Source organism: Bufo gargarizans, chromosome 9 (genome assembly GCF_014858855.1).
Source record: "Bufo gargarizans isolate SCDJY-AF-19 chromosome 9, ASM1485885v1, whole genome shotgun sequence".
Taxonomy (NCBI): Eukaryota; Metazoa; Chordata; class Amphibia; order Anura; family Bufonidae; genus Bufo; species Bufo gargarizans.
This window is the reverse complement of record NC_058088.1, coordinates 167,142,832-167,163,190: the sequence shown is the minus strand read 5'-3', so window position 1 is coordinate 167,163,190 and position 20,359 is coordinate 167,142,832. Positions and strand designations below refer to the sequence as shown.

Sequence of the window (20,359 nt, the reverse complement as noted above, 5' to 3'; positions counted from 1 at the left end):
TATATATATATATATATATATATATATATATATATATACAGTACAGACCAAAAGTTTGGACACACCTTCTCATTCAAAGAGTTTTCTTTATTTTCATGACTATGAAAATTGTAGATTCACACTGAAGGCATCAAAACTATGAATTAACACATGTGGAATTATATACATAACAAAAAAGTGTGAAACAACTGAAAATATGGCATATTCTAGGTTCTTCAAAGTAGCCACCTTTTGCTTTGATTACTGCTTTGCACACTCTTGGCATTCTCTTGATGAGCTTCAAGAGGTAGTCACCTGAAATGGTCTTCCAACAGTCTTGAAGGAGTTCCCAGAGATGTTTAGCACTTGTTGGCCCTTTTGCCTTCACTCTGCAGTCCAGCTCACCCCAAACCATCTCGATTGGGTTCAGGTCCGGTGACTGTGGAGGCCAGGTCATCTGGCGCAGCACCCCATCACTCTCCTTCAGCCTGGAGGTGTGTTTGGGGTCATTGTCCTGTTGAAAAATAAATGATGGTCCAACTAAACGCAAACCGGATGGAATAGCATGCCGCTGCAAGATGCTGTGGTAGCCATGCTGGTTCAGTATCCCTTCATTTTTGAATAAATCCCCAACAGTGTCACCAACAAAGCACCCCCACACCATCACACCTCCTCCTCCATGCTTCACGGTGGGAACCAGGCATGTAGAGTCTATCCGTTCACCTTTTCTGCGTCGCACAAAGACACGGTGGTTGGAACCAAAGATCTCAAATTTGGACTCGTCAGACCAAAGCACAGATTTCCACTGGTCTAATGTCCATTCCTTGTGTTCTTTAGCCCAAACAAGTCTCTTCTGCTTGTTGCCTGTCAGCAGTGGTTTCCTAGCAGATATTCTACCATGAAGGCTTGATTCACACAGTCTCCTCTTAACAGTTGTTCTAGAGATGTGTCTGCTGCTAGAACTCTGTGTGGCATTGACCTGGTCTCTAATCTGAGCTGTTGTTAACCTGCGATTTCTGAGGCTGGTGACTCGGATGAACTTATCCTCCGCAGCAGAGGGGACTCTTGGTCTTCCTTTCCTGGGGCGGTCCGCATGTGAGCCAGTTTCTTTGTAGCGCTTGATGGTTTTTGTGACTGCACTTGTGGACACTTTCAAAGTTTTCCCAATTTTTCAGACTGACTGACCTTCATTTCTTAAAGTAATGATGGCCACTCGTTTTTTTTCTTTACTTAGCTGCTTTTTTCTTGCCCTAATACAAATTCTAACAGTCTATTCAGTCGGACTATCAGCTGTGTATCCACCTGACTTCTCCACATGCAACTGATGGTCCCAACCCCATTTATAAGGCAAGAAATCCCACTTATTAAACCTGACATCTTATATAGATGTATATAGCATTTTAAGTAGTCTTAAAGAAGAAATATGCCGTCAGCCATATATTTAAGATGCTTTCTTTATGTATAGTATGTCAGTTGTTTTTTTGTGTTCAGAAAATAAAGGTCCTAGGAATCTTGTCCCAAACTGAGGATGGAGTGTGGTAAACCCTATTTAAAGATCTGGGAAGTTCCTGTTTCATGTCCGGAAGGGGGAGGATCTCTCACAGGTGTTGTCATGGGCTCATGAAAAACAGATTAGGGTACTTTCACACTGGCGGCAGAGGATTCCAACAGGCAGTTCCGTCGCTGGATCCGGCAATCCGGACGCAAACTGATGGCATTTGTCAGACAGATCCGGATGCGGATCCGTCTGACAAATGGATTGAAATAACCGGATCCGTCTCTCCGGTGTCATCTGGAAAAACGGATCCGGTATTAATTATTTTTGAATTTTTAAAGGTCTGCACACGCGCAGACTGGAAAGCTGGGTCTGTTTTGCCAGAACACTTAATGCCGGATTCGGCATTCCGGCAAGTGTTCAGTATTTTTGGCCGGAGAGAAAACTGCAGCATGCTGTGGTATTTTCTCCGTCCAAAAAACGTAAGAGGGACTGAACTGATGCATCCTGAACGGAATGCTCTCCATTCAGAATGTATTAGGATAAAACTCCTGTGACGGAACTCAATACCGGAAAACAAAAACGCTAGTGAGAAAGCACCCTTACCGGTAAGATTAATAAATGTATTTTTTGTTGGGAAAGGTGGCAACCCTAACAAAACCCCTGCTCCCCGGTGACCCCCATAAATTCCTGAACGGAATGCTCTTGTCGGATTTATCTGCTGGGGATTCTGATGATTATTCTATTTTATGGAAAGAAAAGATACCAGATCTAATTAAAGCTGTAAAACTGACATTATTATCGGATAGGGATACCTCGGGAAAATCAAAGTCAGATAAGCTTTTCTATTTTCCCAAAACTAAAGGAAGTGCTTTGCCAGGTCATCCAGTCCTTACTCAGTAGATTAAACAAGGCTGGGATAAGCCTGAGAAAAAAACCATCTCAGATTCTAGGCTAAAATCCATATATAACCTAGATGAAAAGTTTTCTGAAGAATGGGCCTCAGTACCTAAGGTTGATCTGGCGGTTGCCTGTCTGTCTAAAAAAGCTATATTTCCGTCAGACGAGGCATCACTTATCAAAGACCCTATGGATAGAAGAATTGAGTCCTTATTAAAAAGTGATTATGTATCAACTTCGGCGGCCTGTGTGGCTGGGTTATCTTCTGTTCCTGTAGCCAGGGCCTTAAGAATTTGGTTATCTCAGCTTTCCCAGGACCCGGAAGAGGGAGTGGCTAGAGAAGATATGTTAAAAAATCTTCCAGTAATGAAGGCTGCTTCAAAGTTTTTATATGATCCTCCGCTCGATATTGCAAGATTTTCAGCAAACTCCATGGCTCTCAACAAATAATAAGGTTTTTCCATCTCAACAAATAAGGTTTTTGGGCTGCATACTGAATTCTCACTACAAAGAGCATCATTATGTCACGAGGGTGTCAAGAGCCACGTCTGACTCCGTTATACCCGGGGTCAGGAAGTCGCAGCGGGTGGCTGCGCGCTCTATGTCTAAAGATCACGTTGTTTCTTAGTGATTGTTTTCTGTTTGCCTTGCAATCCTTTTTGTCTCACTCAGGGATCCGTAGCTTCTCCTCCTCAGCTGTTTCTTGTCTGCCACTCCCAACCTCCTTATATTCTCCTCTCACACTTCTCTAGTTGCCAGTTATAGAGCTTCCTGCCTGGACATCTATACTGACCCACTGGAGCTGTGAATCCTGGTTGTTGTTCCAGAGTGCTACCCTCCGGATCCCTGTTGGGCTTTTTGTTGTCTCCTGTTGTCGCCCACCTGGGATTATATGTTTAGTCTGTATTGTCTGTCCTTCCCTTGGTGTTTTCCTTTAGAGCTAGTGGTGCGGACTAGTGTTTCCACCGCCCTGTTCACTATCTAGGGCTCATCTTAGGGAAAGCCAGGGTTTTAGGCACGTGATCGGCGTACGGGTGAGGAACCCGTCTAGGGACGTCAGGGCAGCCAGGTGCCAGCCGCAAGGTGAGTCAGGGGTCACCACCTTCCCTCTCACTTGGGCAGGGCCTTCCTCTTTCCCTCCCTCTGTGTCACGTATGTGATAGTCACGCCGATCGTGATACATTAGTTCAGAGGAATAAAACATCTCCTGTCCAGAACCAAGATCTCTATCCGACAGGCAATGAAAATATTAGGTCTCCTGACCTCATCTATAGAGGCCGTCCCTTGGGCCAAAGCCCACATAAGAAAGTTACAAAACAAGATTCTATCCAGCTGGAACAGAAATTATGGCTCATTAGACAAGAAGATAGTGATATCTCCTTCAACACACCAAGATTTGAGATGGTGGATCTCTTCGAATCACCTACGGCTGGGCAAGGATCTGAATCCCCACTGCCAGAAAATTCTCACATCGGATGCCTCCTCTTGGGTCTGGGGTGCCCATGTAGACTATCTATAGGTCCAGAAAAAGTGGACGAAAGAAGAATCAATGAGATCCTCCAATTGGAGAGAATTGAGAGCAGTGAGACTAGCCCTTCTTCATTTTCTAACACATCTTTCCGGGAGAAAAGTAATAGTCCAGTCCGACAATTTACCAACCGTCTTCTATATCAACAAACAGAGAGGCACAAGGAGTCGCAGTCTTTCCAAGGAATGTGCCATCTTGATGGATTGGGCAGAGATTCACAAAGGACATCTCCGATCCATATAAAGGGGATTATGAACCAATCTGCGGATCTTCTCAGCCATACTCCACTACATCCTGGAGAATGGAGACTAAATCCGATAGTATTCAACAACATTCTGTCTCGTTGGGGAAAGTCTTGGTTGGATGCCATGGCAACAGTACAGAACACAAAGCTCAGTCAGTTCTCCTCCATTCATCGGTCCAGCCAAGTGATAGTGATGGACAGTCTTTCAATCAGCTGGGCAGCAGGCCTAATATGTTTTTCCCAGTCCCTATCATACCGAAGGTACTTAAGAAGATACTGGATGATCGGACAGAAGTGATAGCAATTCTTCCATTCTGGCCTCGGAGGTCGTTGTTCTCCCTAGCACTAAACCTCTCCAAAGGGAGAGTCTGGAAGATTCCTCCCAGTCCAGACTTGCTTCTCCAGAAAGGTTTTTTTTCCACCACAACCCCAGCAGTCTACAACTGGCGTCTTGGAGGCTGAGCGGCAGTCCTTAACAGCATTGGGGTTTTCATTAGATCTAGTCAATACAATGGTAGCCACTCGTAAATCTTCAACGATTAAGTTATATAATAAAGTTTGGAACACTTTTAACAATTGGTGCCATAGTTCTACGCTCCCTGAAGATTTGAAGTCTGTTTTACAATTTCTTAAAGATGGGTTTACGAAGGGGGTTGAGAACAAACACCTTAAAAGTACAGTTTACGACTATGAATGCCCAGTTGAAAGGAACATTTTCAAACAAATAGTACGCACTTTCTTTAAAGCCTTAAGACCTCCTGTTTCTCCGCCTGTTCGGTCCTGGGATTTGTCTGTAGTACTCTCGGCTATGTTAAAAGAACCATTTGAACCAATTGAATCTTCCTCACTAAAGCATGTTTTTATGAATGCTCTGCTCTGTTTCTTGTTGCAATAACTTAAGCTAGACGGATTAGTGAGCTTCAAGCTCTTTCTTGTAAAGATCCATATTTTAGAGATATGGGCGAATGCATAATCCTATGGACTATGCCAGGTTTCCTCCTGAAAGTGCCATCGGTAATTAACATTATTAAAGAGATCTCTCTTCCAGTTCTTCATCCGAATGCCCTAGACGAAGTGGATTGGCATCTGTTAGACGTAAGAAACATAGAATGTGTCGGCAGATAAGAACCATTTGGCCCATCTAGTCTGCCCAATATACTAAATACTATGGATAGCCCCTGGCCCTATCTTATATGAAGGATGGCCTTATGCCTATCCCATGCATGCTTAAACTCCTCCACTGTATTTGCAGCTACCACTTCTGCAGGAAGGCTATTCCATGCATCCACTACTCTCTCAGTAAAGTAATACTTCCTGATATTACTTTTAAACCTTTGCCCCTCCAATTTAAAACTATGTCTTCTTGTAGCAGTTTTTCTTCTTTTAAATATTCTTTCCTCTTTTACCTTGTTGATTCCCTTTATGTATTTAAAAGTTTCTATCATATCCCCTCTGTCTCGTCTTTCTTCCAAACTATACATGTTAAGGTCCTTTAATCTTTCCTGGTAAGTTTTATCCTGCAATCCATGTACCAGTTTAGTAGCTCTTCTCTGAACTCTCTCCAAAGTATCAATATCCTTCTGGAGATATGGTCTCCAGTACTGAGCACAATACTCCAAATGATAGGCCAATAAAGGAGAGCTTTATTGGCCTATCTTCAGGCTACCTCCTCCTTTAGAAAATCTGAAGGTCTGTTCTTACAAATTCAAGGGCCAAACAAAGGAAACAGAGCTAGCAAAGCAACGCTAGCAAGGTGGATCAAGCGCTCAATTGAAATGGCCTATACTACTTCTAAGCTGATTTGCCCTATTTCTTTAAAGGCTCATTTTACAAGATCCACAGCTTCTTCCTGGGCAGAATTGGCACATGTCTCAATAGATCAGATATGTAAAGCAGACACATGGTCTTCCATTTCTACATTCATGAGACATTACAGACTAGACATCTTAGCAGCCAAAGGGTTGACTTTTGGCAAAAGAGTGCTTCAAGTGGCGGCCAGTGGAAGCCTAGTACAGCTGCGGCTCATTTTTAGAACAGGGTGCTCTTTCCCCAATCTCTGCTGGGGGAAGGCGCGTCTGAGCAGGAACGCTGTGCTTCCATTCTCAGATGCCGTGGTGACATTTGACAAATGCCACAAGGGGGCCGACTAAGATTTATCGCCCAAGGGCCCACATGAACCTGGATCAGGCCCTGTTGAGGGGATGAAGACGCCGGTCTTTATCCTCTATAGCTGCCGGTGAATCCGCCAGTTATGAAGAGGCGCCGGTCTCTACATAACTTTGGCGGATCCACTGCCTCTTCTAAATGTAAGACTGCTCTTTAGCTGTCTTACATTTAGACCATCTTCTACGCCTAAACTAGGCGAAGAAAATGATGGAGACGGGCCTACCAGCCCTTCCTTGCCTACCCACTTTTTTAGACCGGTCATGAGCGGAGAAAAGTTGCGGAACTTTTGCGCTCCAATCGGCTCCAGAAATATGCCTCATATAGGCATATTTCTGGTTAGTAAATGTCCCCCGTTGAGTCTTTGCATAAACTTGATTGATTTGTCAACAAGTGTTATAAAATTATGAAAAGTTTGGAATTGTACTGTAGTATTCTATAGGAACATCTGACAAAAATATCAAAAAGCCCTGCTGCAGCAAACTTTGTGAAAACCAACATTTAGGTCCTTTTTAAAAGTTTTGGTGATGATTATAAGGGCTCATGCACATGACCGTATGAATGAGCCTGCATCCGTTCTGCAATCCGCATCTGTAGTTCCGTTCCGCGGCCCTGCAAAAAAATATAGAGCATGTCCTATTCTTGTCCGCAGTTGTGGAGAATAGGCATTTTCTATGATCGCAACGGCTATGTGCGGTCCGCAAATTGCAGAACGCACACAGGCTGGTATTCGTGTATTGCGGATCCGCAAAACACTAGTCGTGTGACTGTAGCCTAAGGGAGTTATTACTTTTCATGCTTTTTATCCTCTAGGGCACATTACTGTTTGTATCCATGGAGTTATATATCCTGTAGTATCAGGATGCCTTCACACATGCAAAAAATACGTAGGTGTGGATTTTTATGTACAGATTGCATCCCCATTCACATTTATGTGAGGGCACCCTTATACAGCTAAGTGGATGTTATTGTAGCCTGTAGTGTTGAGCGCAGTTACCACAATTTTTATACTTATTTCTCCTTTCTATACTTAAGTTTGTTTTTTCTTCTCCATAGAGGAACATTTATGGGCACAGATGAAGTTTGACTCCCCAAGTCCCCCAGCAAGGCTAGATCATTCCATGTGTATGGTTCCTTGGAAAACAAGGAAAGACACTTCTGCTGAGGACCATGAGTCGCAGACGTCTGTGCCAATCTGCCTCATCTTTGGTGGCATGGACACTGCTGGGGAGCTGTTCAATGACTGCTATGTCACTGCACTACAAGAGTAGAATAGCAGCGGTGGATTCTAAAGTTTTCCAGACCTCAGGTCATTTCATTTCCAACTTTCACCAGAATTGCAGACGATACCATGAGGATTGGCAGCTTATGTATAAAATGTAATACGTGTACCTCTGCAACCATTTTTTTTATATTTTGTTATATTGAGTTTAAGCAAATAGTCTTAGAAAACAATCTACTGTAAGGTTTGAAGTCACATTCACAGCAAGTGACGTGATGCTCCACTTTGAAAGGGCCTGGCAGTGCAAACGTTCCTAAAGTCAAAGTGCGGCAGTTGCAGAGAGAGCAGAGCAGAGCCTGTAGGAGTAAAGGTCCATTCACACGTTCGTAATGCTTTGCGGATACACAATACACCCAGCTCGCACCCCCCATAGAACTGCCTAATCTTGTCTGCAATATGTTCTATTTTTTTTTCCCGGAGCCGCGGACCGGAAGTTCGGGGGTGCGCTCCGGAAATGCGGATGCGGCAAGCACATAGTGTGCTCTCCGCATCCATTCTGTCCACATGGAATAAATAGGTTCTACAGCCGTTCCAGATATTGCGGAACGGATGCGGACCCATTCTACGGACGTGTGAATGGACCCCAACAGCAACACCCCCATTGCTCTTAAAGACTCATTTGCACATGTTAAAACTTCCTTTGTCTTAGGCTTGTTTCACACTTGATTTGTTAATTCCGGTTTTTAGATCTGGCAGAGGATCTGTTTTTTTTAGTTAACAAAAAAAAAAAAAAAAAAAAGAAGATCTGGCACCATTGACTTATTATGATTACTAATTTTCACGCCGGATCCAGTTTGTTCTGTTTGTAGCAATTTTGTGTCTGGTCAAAAACGCAATGGAATGTATCCTCATCAATTTTGTCACCATTGACAATGAATGGGGGATAAAACTGATCCGTTTTGGCCCGGTTTTAAGACCCTTTGCCACAACGCAAGTGTGAAACAAGTCTCAGAAATGCGGACACATATGAACACGGGACCAACACAGATGTCTTCAGCCGCCAAGTGCACATGCAGCAGGTAAACCAGTTTCATAGGTACAAAACTGCTGACAGATGCCCTTTAAGGAACTACATTTGCGCAAAGAAAAGAGGCAGAAATATGGATCCCATATTTTAGCATCTCTGGAACAGAATGTTTGCTTGTTGGCATTTCTAACTATTACTGCACGTCAGGACCAGGGGGAGTACTTTGAATTGATTGGGCAGCTGCCCAAAAAATTTAAAAATTAAATATGGAGGGGGGGGGGGGGACCACAAATATACCCCTGTCCATTATACATACTTTATCAAATCTCTGCATCCTTACCTGTATGGTTGTGCATCTGCTTCTCTCAGGTTGTGTGAAGACATCCTCAAACTTTGGACCCTGTATTCCAGTGATCTCCAACCTGTGACATTGCAGCTGGTGTAAAACTACAACATGAGAGCATGTTGAAGTTTATAGCAGCTGGAAGGCCACAGCTCTAATGTATAACCTATTAAAATGTTGCTGCTACACTACAAAGCATAGACTACAGTTACATCTTTGCTAGCGGATGCACAAGTGAACCTAGTAATCAATAACCAGGTTTGTACAAGGCTAAACTTCACCTTGTTTATTAAGCAACCTCTGCCTGTATGCCTTATACACTACTCACAAGAAGTTAAGGATATTTGGCTTGTGGGTGAAATTTCAGGAGGAACCTAAAATGTACTCTAAACTTTTACAGGTGAACATAATGTGACCTTCTCAACTTTTGAATTCACATGTCCAACTATTCAGTGTTTCAGTACTTGCCGTTCTCTAACAAGGAGCTTAACGCCAAAATTCACAACAGATCCATGAATCGCCCAATAAATTTCCTGGTTCAATAAGAATTGGTATTTAAACAGTCCTCCTCATCATGCTGTTCACATTTTGACATCATGAGACCAAGATGTCACAACAATTGATTAACTGTACCTCGCCATTGCAAGGCTTCAAGCAGGAGGTTCTCAGATGGAAGTGGCCACTGAGCTCAGAGTGTCATCAGCAGGTTGTATTAGAGAGAGACTGGAAGAGTCACTGAAAGGCATAGAAGTGGACATCCCCTAGTGATGACCGCTTCATTGTGAACAATGACCTGCAGAACCGGATAATGAATGCCACACCACTCCAGGCACATTTAAGGGAGATAAAAGGCACCCAAATGTCACGTCAGTCCATTTGAAACAGTTTAAATCCGCATAGTCTGCGTGCTAGACTACCTGCCCACAGGCATCTCTTGCATGGGCCAGGGAGCCTCTACGCTGGACGAGGGACCAGTGTGCCTCAGTGCTGTTCACCGATGAAAGTCAATTCACACAGCAGAAATTATGGCCACCAACGATGTTGGAGAGGTCAAGGACAGCACTATGCATCAGACGAGCCTTTGGTGTGGTGGTTTTAGTCTAGGCAGGTGTGTAGTCAATACAGAACTGCCCTACACTTTATGAATGGTACAGTGACAAGCCCATCTTACTTGAATAACATGAATCCAGTCATTGTGTCTAATTTCATCTTCATGGACGACAGCTTATCAAGGTCGCATCATTAGGGAACAGCTGTGGGAGACTGGGGTACCGCAAATGGAGTCGCCGTGTAGAGGCTCGTAACTCTGTACCCTAGAACCTCAATGACCTGAGGGCTGTCCTTCAAGAAGAGTGGGATGCCATGCCTCAGCAGACAATAAGTCGACTTGTGAACAGCAGGAGACATCGTAATCAAGCTGTAATTGATGCTCAAGGCTACATGACAAGTTTGAGACATTTTGTGGGTGTATACCTACCACTGGTGTTGGCTTTGTTTCAATAAATTGTTTGAGAAATCACCATTGCTGCTTCTACTTAAATGCCCTACTTCCATAATATAATGTCACTAGCATGAACTTTAAGTTTTTTTTCATAAATTTCACCCAAAAGCCAAATATCCTTAACTTTTTGCGAGTAATATATATTATGAGGATTTGTCTGCAAGGAGGTTTTTGAAACAAGAACTAGGGCATCAACTGATCATACCAGCAGCTGCGTTTGGTTGAGGGTTCTCATATGGTTTGTACAAAAGATAAAAGCTTATCAGTTATAACTAGGGATGAGCAAATCGACTTCATCTGAAACATCCGTAGTCAATTCGCATAAAACTTGGTTTCAATATTGTACTGAGCGAGCGCTCCGTTCAGTATTAGAATGTATTGGCTCTGATGGGCAGAAGTTATTACTTAGTGACGTGGTACCTTGGAACTGAACAAGAGTTCAGGATTATTATTTTTTACAGTAGAAATCAATTTATTAAGTTATTACATGAAGTCTCGCAAGACTTCATGAAAATAACTTCAGCTCATCGGAGCCAATACATTCTAACACTGTACGGAGCACTTGCTCAGTACAACATTGAAACAGTGTTATGCAAATCAACTTTGGATGTTTCATCCGAAGTAGATTCGCTGATCCCTAGTTATAACCAAAGCATAAATTCAGACTGTAGCTTTGTCAGTTGCAATACATATTAAAATTGCTACATGCTGGCGACTTAAGAACGATTTCCAAGCTACTTAAGGCCTCATGCACACTGCTGTTTTGGTCCGCATCAGAGCCGCCGTTTTGGCGGCTCGGATGCAGACCTATTCACTTCAATGGGGCTGCAAAAGATGCAGAGTGCAGTCCACATCAGTTGCACCGCAAAAAACAAACTGTCCTATTCTTGTCAGTTTTGCGGAGAATAGGCATTTCTACAATGGGACGCCTGTTCCTTTAATTGCAAGAGATACACAGGCAGCTTCCTTTTTTTTGCGGAACGGTCGTGTGCATGTAGCCTTAGACGGATCCGCTCATATAATGCAGATGGATCCGTTCAGAACGGATCCGTCTGCATTATATTGTAAAATAAATTCTAAGTGTGAAAGTAGCCGCAGACGGATCTGTTTGAAAAATTGGGCCATATTGTGTCAAATTCAAACAGATCCGTCCCCATTGACTTACATTGTAAGTCTGGACGGATCAGTTTGCCTCCGCACGGCCAGGCGGACACCAAATGGAGCCAGACTGATTCATTCTGAGCGGATCCGCATCCACTCAGAATGCATTAGGGCTGGACGGATCCGTTCGGGGCCGCTTGTGAGAGCCTTCAAACGGAACTCACAAGCGGAGCCCCGAACGTAAATGTTAAAGTAGCCTTACTCTATAAATGTAAAAAATCTATTGCCTACAATATCAGCGCTACTCTTGGCTGCAGATATTTGGAACCCATACTCAAGCTCTCCCAAGCATTCCCTATGGCAGTGTTTCCCAACCAGTGTGCCTCCAGCTGTTGCAAAACTACAACTCCCAGCATGCCCGCACAGCCAAAGGCTGTCCAGGCATGCTGGGAGTTGTAGTTTTGCAACAGCTGGAGGCACACTGGTTGGGAAACACTGCCCTATGGGCTGCAACTTTTTTGTAGTGACAGTGAGCTTAGGTCTAGCCTCAGCCCAATTGTGGCCAGGGCCTGCTGGGTATGGTAATTTCAGGCAATTTTCTAACAGACTGTCACTAGGGGTTGTCCCATCACAGTAATCCCTTTTCAAATGCCCTATTGAGGTAAATGGCCAAAACAGATAGATCACCCCTTTTAGCTATGGCAGGTCACCACTGCAAACAGTCTCGTGGCCTTCTGGGGTCTCGTGGCAGCTGTGCATTTATTATTCAGTATTACAGTTATTCCTCTTTGTACTAGCTCCCCCAGCGATTACAGATTGATACAGTAGCAAGGCACCCAGTGATCAATTGCTGGAAAAGCTGCATTTCAAGAGAACATCTGGACTGTCCCAGATATGCAAGTTTTAGTAAATAAGTGTATTTTCTATTATATAGAAATCTTCAAGTATCTTCTCTTGTGAGGCTAGGTTCACAGTTCGGTTATTTTCATCAGAAATTGCGAGCCAAAACTAGGTGCAGGTCAAGAACACAGATCAGGTGCAAATCTTTCCATTATACCTTCTGTGTAGGCTTTCACTTCTGGTTTTGGCTTACAATAACTGATGGAAATATCTGACGTGTGAACTCAGGGCTCATTCAGACAGCCGCAAGTGTTTTGCAGTCTGCAAAACATGGATACTACAGACAAGAATAGGACATGCTCTATATCAGGCATCCTCAAACTGCGGCCCTCCAGCTGTTGTAAAACTACAACTCCCACAATGCCCTGCTGTAGACTGATAGCTGTAGGCTGTTCGGGCATGCTGGGAGTTGTAGTTTTGCAACAGCTGGAGGGCCGCAGTTTGAGGATGCCTCCTCTATATCAAGGAAAAGCAACCTTCGGCACTCCAGCTGCTGTGAAACTACAACTCCCAGCATGCAAACATTCTCAGCTGTTATTCTGACTCCCATAGAAGTGAATGAAGCTCTCTGGGAGTTTAGTTTTTGAAAAGCTGGAGTGCCAGAGATCCCTGCTCCAAATTTGTGCATGGCCATCTCATTGAGCCGTGACTCTGTTGTTCAGTTACTATTATTCCTCCTAGAATTTAATAAACCAATAGTTTGCAGGGGGGGGGTCCTTATAGACTGGCACTGTAGGAACACCCCCCTTGATAGAGGAATGGCAACACTTATCTTTGTAGTCACATTTCTAGGAGGAATACCAGGAACAGCACAATAGGACATATGCCCAGGCATTTCATGGGGAACGTATGTTCTAAAACAGACATGTCAGGAGAGCCAATGGGTTGAGTAGTAGGGCCCTGAAAAAAATGTTTTTTTTTTTTAATACACAGGCATGGTGTGTGCATACCACATAAGAAATAGTCAAATTAAATTCCATTGGCGTTTAGAACAGCAGAGAAAAGAATCAGGTACGTAAGGAGTAGGTTATTTATCAAACATTTATTGTGGTCAATGATGGTAGAAAAAAGTTCTACATAGAATGCACATGACCTTTTTTTCTTCAAATAAATAAAACATCTGAGCAACTTTTAAACTGCACCTTACCCTCCCAAAATACCAGAGCCCACCCTCCCACCCCCTGGGGAAGAAACTGAACAAAAATGATCCACGTGAACAACTGCTAATGAAAAGCAGTAAACAGCCATAATGGCTTATTGTCTCCACTGGGAAGTGAAGAATCCACAAGAACGTTAAAGTTTTCTGCGTTCAAATATTCTCTCAACAGAAAGTTCAAGTCCTGTATTTACAGCAATTTAGCAGCCAAAGACAACTTTCAAACCTATAACTCATCCTTCTCAGCCTCTTCTCCTTCAGGGGGAGGTGCTCCTGCCCCACCATATAGTTTGCCAACAATTGGTTGGACAATGTCTTCCAATTCCTTCTTTTTAGCTTTAAACTCTTCAATATCTGAATCTTGATGACTTTCCAACCATTCAATCTTTTCTTCTACCGCCTTTTCGATGGTTTCCTTGTCTTCAGAGGACAGCTTGCCACCAAGCTTCTCCTTATCACCTATCTGGTTTTTCAGGGAATAGGCATAGCTTTCAAGCTCGTTTCGAGAGTCGATGCGTTCTTTGAGCCTCTTGTCCTCTTCAGCAAATTTCTCAGCATCGGTGACCATCCTTTCGATCTCCTCTGGCGTTAACCGGTTTTGGTCGTTTGTAATGGTGATCTTATTTTTGTTGCCTGTACCTTTGTCTTCTGCTGTAACTCTCAAAATGCCGTTTACATCAATTTCAAATGTAACTTCGATCTGAGGAACACCACGAGGAGCTGGAGGAATGCCAGTAAGGTCGAATGTGCCAAGAAGATGGTTATCCTTAGTCAATGGACGTTCACCTACAGAAAGGACAGATAATTAGTTTGAAAGTAGAAACAAACTAAGTCTAATTTGAGGAGTGATGCTACTAACTGCCATTAAATGGATCACCCTGTAAAGATAATGTGGCCAACTTATGCAGCAGGATCTATAACAATATGTCTAAATATGCACTAGGACCCAGAAAACTACTGTGTTTATATGAAAGGGTTAATCCCATCTACTAGAGAGGTGGTAGGTATGTTGCTAGTATATTCCATCCCTTTGGCTGGGTAATGGACCCACCAAGAATTGCTCTGAGCACCCTTTTCTAAATGTTCCCTGCTCAAAAGCACTCAACACTTGGCTGTGGAGGGTAGAAAATAAATCAATACCTTACATAATTCCTATAGGAGTAACATGTTTTGCCAATTTATGTTTCAGAATGGCTTATTTACCTTCATAAACCTTGATGGTGACAGTAGGTTGGTTATCAGAGGCTGTGGAGAATATCTGGGACTTCTTTGTAGGCACAACAGTATTTCTGGGTATCAGTTTAGTCATGACGCCACCAACAGTTTCAATTCCAAGAGTCAGAGGACACACATCAAGCAAGACCAAGTCACCTGTAAAAAGATTGCTTCACACTGGTTATCAAGGTTCTTCAGACTTAACAGCTAAACAATATCCTTAAACATTCACTTACCAGTGTCCTGGTCTCCAGACAATACTCCAGCCTGTACAGCAGCACCATAAGCCACAGCCTCATCAGGGTTAATACCACGGGATGGTTCTTTGCCATTGAAGAATTCTTTTACCAGCTGCTGGATTTTAGGAATACGTGTGGATCCTCCAACCAGCACAATTTCATCAATATCAGACTTCTTAAGATCAGCATCTTCAAGTACTTTCTGGACTGGTTTCATTGTGGAGCGGAAAAGGTCCTACAAGTAGTAGTTTGAAGTAGTTTAGAGTGGTCTTCACGACTGTCTGTTCAATATACAACTGTATTCAACACATATAACTTACAATAGTACAAGTACTTGGTTGCTTACCATGTTAAGCTCCTCAAACTTGGCACGGGTTAGAGTTTCAGAGAAGTCTTCTCCCTCAAAGAAAGATTCAATCTCAATTCTGGACTGATGTTGAGCAGACAGGGCTCTCTTAGCTTTCTCTACTTCACGACGCAACTTCTGTACTGCCCTGTTATCCTTGCGGACATCTTTGCCAGTTTTCTTCTTGTAAAGCTTAATGAAATGCTCCATGACACGCTGGTCAAAGTCTTCTCCTCCCAGATGGGTGTCACCATTGGTAGCAACTACTTCAAAGACACCATTGTCGATGGTAAGCAAGGACACATCGAAGGTACCACCACCAAGATCAAACACAAGGATGTTCTTTTCCCCTTCCTTCTTGTCAAGGCCATATGCGATGGCAGCAGCAGTACTAAAAGAGAAATAGATTAAGTACAGGTAACCGAGAGAAAAAAAATAAAAAAAATAACACACAATAAAAAAAAAAAAAAAAAAAAAAAAAAAAAAAAGATACCAAGAGACAAATAAAGGAAACTTACGGCTCATTGATAATCCTCATCACGTTCAACCCTGCAATGGTACCAGCATCTTTTGTGGCCTGACGCTGAGCATCATTGAAATAGGCAGGCACAGTGACTACAGCATGGGTAACCTAAAACAGAAACAACATGTTAAAACTAAGTCTAGGTCAAAAAATACCATCTTGAACAACCACACCATAAGTCTCAACAGTACACACCTTTTTGCCGAGGTAAGCTTCAGCAGTTTCCTTCATTTTGGTCAGCACCATGGCAGAGATTTCCTCAGGGGCAAAGGACTTTCTTTGCTCTCCAACATCTACATCAATGTAGGGCTTGGTTTTCCTGTCCAAAACCTAGTAGATATAAAATACAAAAATCATGTAACCTAATGGAAATAGATCACATATTGACTTCTAATTATAAAACTGTTCTATCTTTGGAGTTCGGCCAATAAACACATGGGGTCGAATCAATGTTAAAAAAACAAAACAAAAAAAAACGACTTCATTGTAGTCTGAGAGATTTGGAAACAGTTTATTTAGCTGCTCCAACATCTTTCAGTTGAGAGCGCTCATGCCAACACTGCCAATACCAGGCACCCCTCATCTCAGGACTGATGAAGTTGTGAGCCATTTAACCACGCACTGACTTGTGCATATCAAATGGTCACAGTTATTCATACGAAACCCCTTTAAATAACTTTAAGTGACTACAGAACACTCAACAGGCGATTAACTGCCTAAGAAGCCTTATCCTACAACCATGTAAGATTATGGTTCAGGACACTTACCTTGAAGGGCAGATATTTGATGTCCTGCTGAACCGATGGGTCATTCCATGTGCGACCAATGAGACGCTTAGCATCGAAGACAGTGTTCTCAGGGTTGGAGGTCAACTGATTCTTGGCAGCATCTCCAATCAATCGTTCACCTTCTGGAGTGAAGGCCACATAGGATGGGGTGATTCGGTTACCCTGGTCGTTGGCGATGATCTCCACACGGCCATTCTTGAACACTCCAACACTGTAAAGTTATAGTAAAACATTAGACGCAAGTCTTATCTGACAGGACCATAAAAAAAAGGACAAATTCAGTTAGACTGGTATAGATTAGCCCTAGTGGACATTTAGAGAGGACATTGCATAGCATGTACACTAGAAAGGGTATGCAGGGAGAGATCAACTAATATTTATAGGGGTTGTACCAAGATTAAACTTATCCCATATCCAAAGCATAGGGGAGTAAGCGACTGACCGCTAGGACTCCCACTGATAACAAGATCAGATCTCCCGCGTCCTCTCCTCACAAGTGGCGGTCAAGCATGCGTGCTGCCATCCATTCATTCCTACAGCTGAGCGCTGTTCATAGCCATCTCTGGGCAGACCCATAGAGCACACCTGGTCAATCGCAACTCCACTCATACAGGGAGAAGGGACCCTCATTCCTGTGAAAGGTGTCTTAACACTGGGACCCCACCAATCTCCTGTTCTGTGGATAGGGCATAGGTTTTTTTTTTATTATTAAAAAAGGCCCACCATAAAACCAGCTCTCTGTATGGGATGAGTTGCACTACCAGAAACAGCCCGTTTACAAGAGTGGCGCCGTTTCCTCAAAGACCAATTCTAAATGGAGCCGAAACATCGCGTCACTTATGGGTGAATAAATACATCCCTTTTTACCGCAATCTACAATTTAGGTAACCCTCTCATTTGGAGCTAGTACTCATGCCCAATTAATTGTATGTATATTTTTTTACATTTTTTCTTTCCTTCAGGCCTGGTATATCTGAATGATCCATGGAAGGGCCTTTATGATTTATGACAAGCCTTGCTGCTTCCCACAAATCCTGATACAATGTACGACCCTCAGTCACCATAACGCTACAGCATTAGAATCTCCCCACATAAAATACAATCACGTACCATGAATAAGTGGTTCCCAGATCAATTCCGACGACTGTGCCAACTTCTTCTCTCTTGTCATCATCGTCAGCATAAGTGCTGGCCATGACCAGCAATACAACCGCTAGCAGCTTCATTCTGACCATCAGAGGAGGTTGCCTTCACCCAGCTGAAATAATACCGCTCTGTAGAGTAGCAAAATCCTGTAAAAAAGGAATGAAGGTTAGAAAGGAAACTTGAAGGGAAGGAAGCAGATATTTCCAGCCTGTGAACCAGCCACCGGCAGGAATAAAGGAGGCGGAGCCACGCCGACAGCCAGCCTCCCCGACCAATGGAGATGCAAGCTGATGAATCATGGGCGGCAGGAAGGAGGGAGAGAAGCTTCTAGAGACAGTACCCAGTATTCCTTTGCATCGTGATCAAGTAGATCTGAGGGCCTCCAAAAATCTATAGGTCAAGACAAATCTAGACCGAGCACAAGGGTCTCAGCACCACATTAGACATTGTAACGGGGGTACAAGAAGAGGACGTGTCCTCAGCACAATAGCAAGACTCAGGCGTCTGCATTCTATTCATCCCTGATCTGCCATGTACTATCATAGCCATTTCATATACAGTGATCCCTCAAGATACAATATTTTCAACATTCATATCTGCCACACACACCATGATACATCTCATATCCACACATATCTGCCACACACCATCATAGTTATTTCATATGACACATCTCATATCCACCTTGTACTATCCTACACATCTCATATCCACCGTGTACTATAATACATCTGATATCTGCCACACACATCATAGTTATTTAATATGATACATCTCATATCCACCATGTACTATATATAATACATCTGATATCTGCCACACTATCAGTTATTTCATATCATACATGTCTCATTCACCATCCTATAGCTGTCATGCATCACCAATGACAAAGCCATGGCATCCACCCATATCAAGTAATACCAAAGCAAGCAGCAACTGTCAGATGCAGACTAGGCATTACCCAGAATTCATGCCCCCTCTTCTATTAGCAAAGGGGTAAACGTGGGCACCAATCTATCAGTCCCATGCTTTTCCATAGCAATCTAATCTCAATGAATGAGACGGACAGCGGCCATGTACGATCACCTCCAGATAACAAAATCATCAAGTCCCACAAAACCCAATCTAATCCCATAGAAAAGCAGCAGCATTACAGCCACACTCCCCATAGCCAGTGCCATCAACATTAATCCCGTATCAGCCATCGTAAGCACCTACCGAACGCAGGCCGCACCCAGTCCTGTAACTTTCTGCCTCTTCTCTGTTTGTTGGTTGCTGTCACACTGACGTACCATGCGCCGCTGCGGTTCTTTTATACGTTCCCGGCCGGCCAAAGTCGTGGAGCGCCGCCATTGGTAGAAACACCACGCGTTGGACTTCTCCTATTGGCTGGCTCATCGTAAGCTGTCGGCACCCGATTCGCACACGTTAGTGTGTCGTCACACCCCCGCCCTGGGTCTCCTTCGAGCTACGCTGACGAATAGCCCCGCCTCCTCCCAACTTGCGCGGCCAATGAGGAGTCTCGCAGTGGCACCTCGGACGGCTGCCATTGGTTGACTGGGTTGTCAGTCGGTTGCTAGCAGTTTCTGGAAGATGCCGCCTCTTGTCAGTTTCGTCAGAATGTCGTCAGCTTGCGGCTGCACGGTGTATGCAACACGGGTGTAATTGTGACAGGCGCCGGTGTGTGAGCCGTGCATTCTAGTCAAATGAGAGCGCCCTGGGAATGTCACAGCCCTCCCCTCCATAGTGTTTCCATTCATTCCTGGGGCTTGTGTCCGTGTAGATTGTAAGCTCTTGGGGCAGGACGCGCTCCCGCTCTGTAGCAGTCTCTTATAATTTCAGGTTTATCATATTTGTATGTTTTATATTATGTATGTGTGACCCATCTACATGTACAGAGTCATGGAGTTAAAGGGGTTGTCCGGGTTGCGTTATCCCAGAAGTGGATTGTGGCGCAACCTGTATAACACCTTTAATGGCGCTTTTGAATAATAATAATAATGCAAATGTGACAGAACCTTAGGTGACGTGCACACGTCAGGGAACAAATGGCAAACTGTCAGTGGCCGTTCTACATCCATGTGTGCGCCCCAACCCCTGCAGTGCCCACAGTAAACCCCACAGTGTCCCCAGTATCTATAATGACCCCCCTGTAATGCTCCCAGTATATATAATCCACCTCTCACCCTATTACTCCTCTGCCTCTCCCCTCTGCCAGTCCCTTCACTGGCTCCCCATTGCCCAGCGAATTCACTTCAAAGTACTAACAAACACATACAAAGCCGTCCACAACCTGTCCCCTCCCTACATCTCTGAGCTACGTTCCCGATACATCCCCACACGCAATCTCCGATCCTCACAAGACCTCCTTCTCTCCTCTCCTCTTATCACCTCTTCCCACAATCACATCCAAGATTTCTCCTGTGCATCCCCCACACTCTGGAACTCGCTACCCCAACATATCAGACTCTCACTTACAGTGGAATCCTTCAAAAGAAACCTGAAAACCCACCACTTCAGACAAGCCGACAACCAGTGACCCT

The 20,359-nt window shown here is 43.8% G+C and overlaps 2 protein-coding genes across 6 annotated transcripts in view; one reads left to right on the top strand and one right to left on the bottom strand.

The window, feature by feature from the left end:
- RABEPK (Rab9 effector protein with kelch motifs) overlaps window positions 1-9,566 on the top strand; it is a 72,523-nt gene extending 62,957 nt beyond the window's left edge. For 4 of the 5 annotated variants that reach the window (XM_044305199.1, XM_044305197.1, XM_044305196.1 and 1 more), the window contains exon 8: window positions 7,366-9,563. In XM_044305199.1, coding sequence (XP_044161134.1) covers window positions 7,366-7,580 — 215 coding nt within the window. In that variant the 3' untranslated portion in view covers window positions 7,581-9,563. Of the gene's footprint in view, window positions 1-7,365 lie in introns of all 5 variants that reach the window. The other variant, XM_044305200.1, reaches the window with a different exon arrangement.
- A 3,860-nt stretch (window positions 9,567-13,426) lies between these two features.
- On the bottom strand, window positions 13,427-19,169 carry HSPA5 (heat shock protein family A (Hsp70) member 5). Its single transcript, XM_044305680.1, has 9 exons — window positions 19,035-19,169; window positions 17,781-17,962; window positions 16,650-16,881; window positions 16,078-16,212; window positions 15,878-15,990; window positions 15,360-15,750; window positions 15,011-15,248; window positions 14,763-14,930; window positions 13,427-14,345 (listed from the first exon to the last, which is right to left on the bottom strand). Exons 2-9 carry the CDS (start codon window positions 17,903-17,905, stop codon window positions 13,786-13,788), a joined length of 1,962 nt encoding a protein of 653 aa, XP_044161615.1. The 5' UTR covers window positions 17,906-17,962; window positions 19,035-19,169; the 3' UTR covers window positions 13,427-13,785.
- Window positions 19,170-20,359: the final 1,190 nt, after the last annotated feature.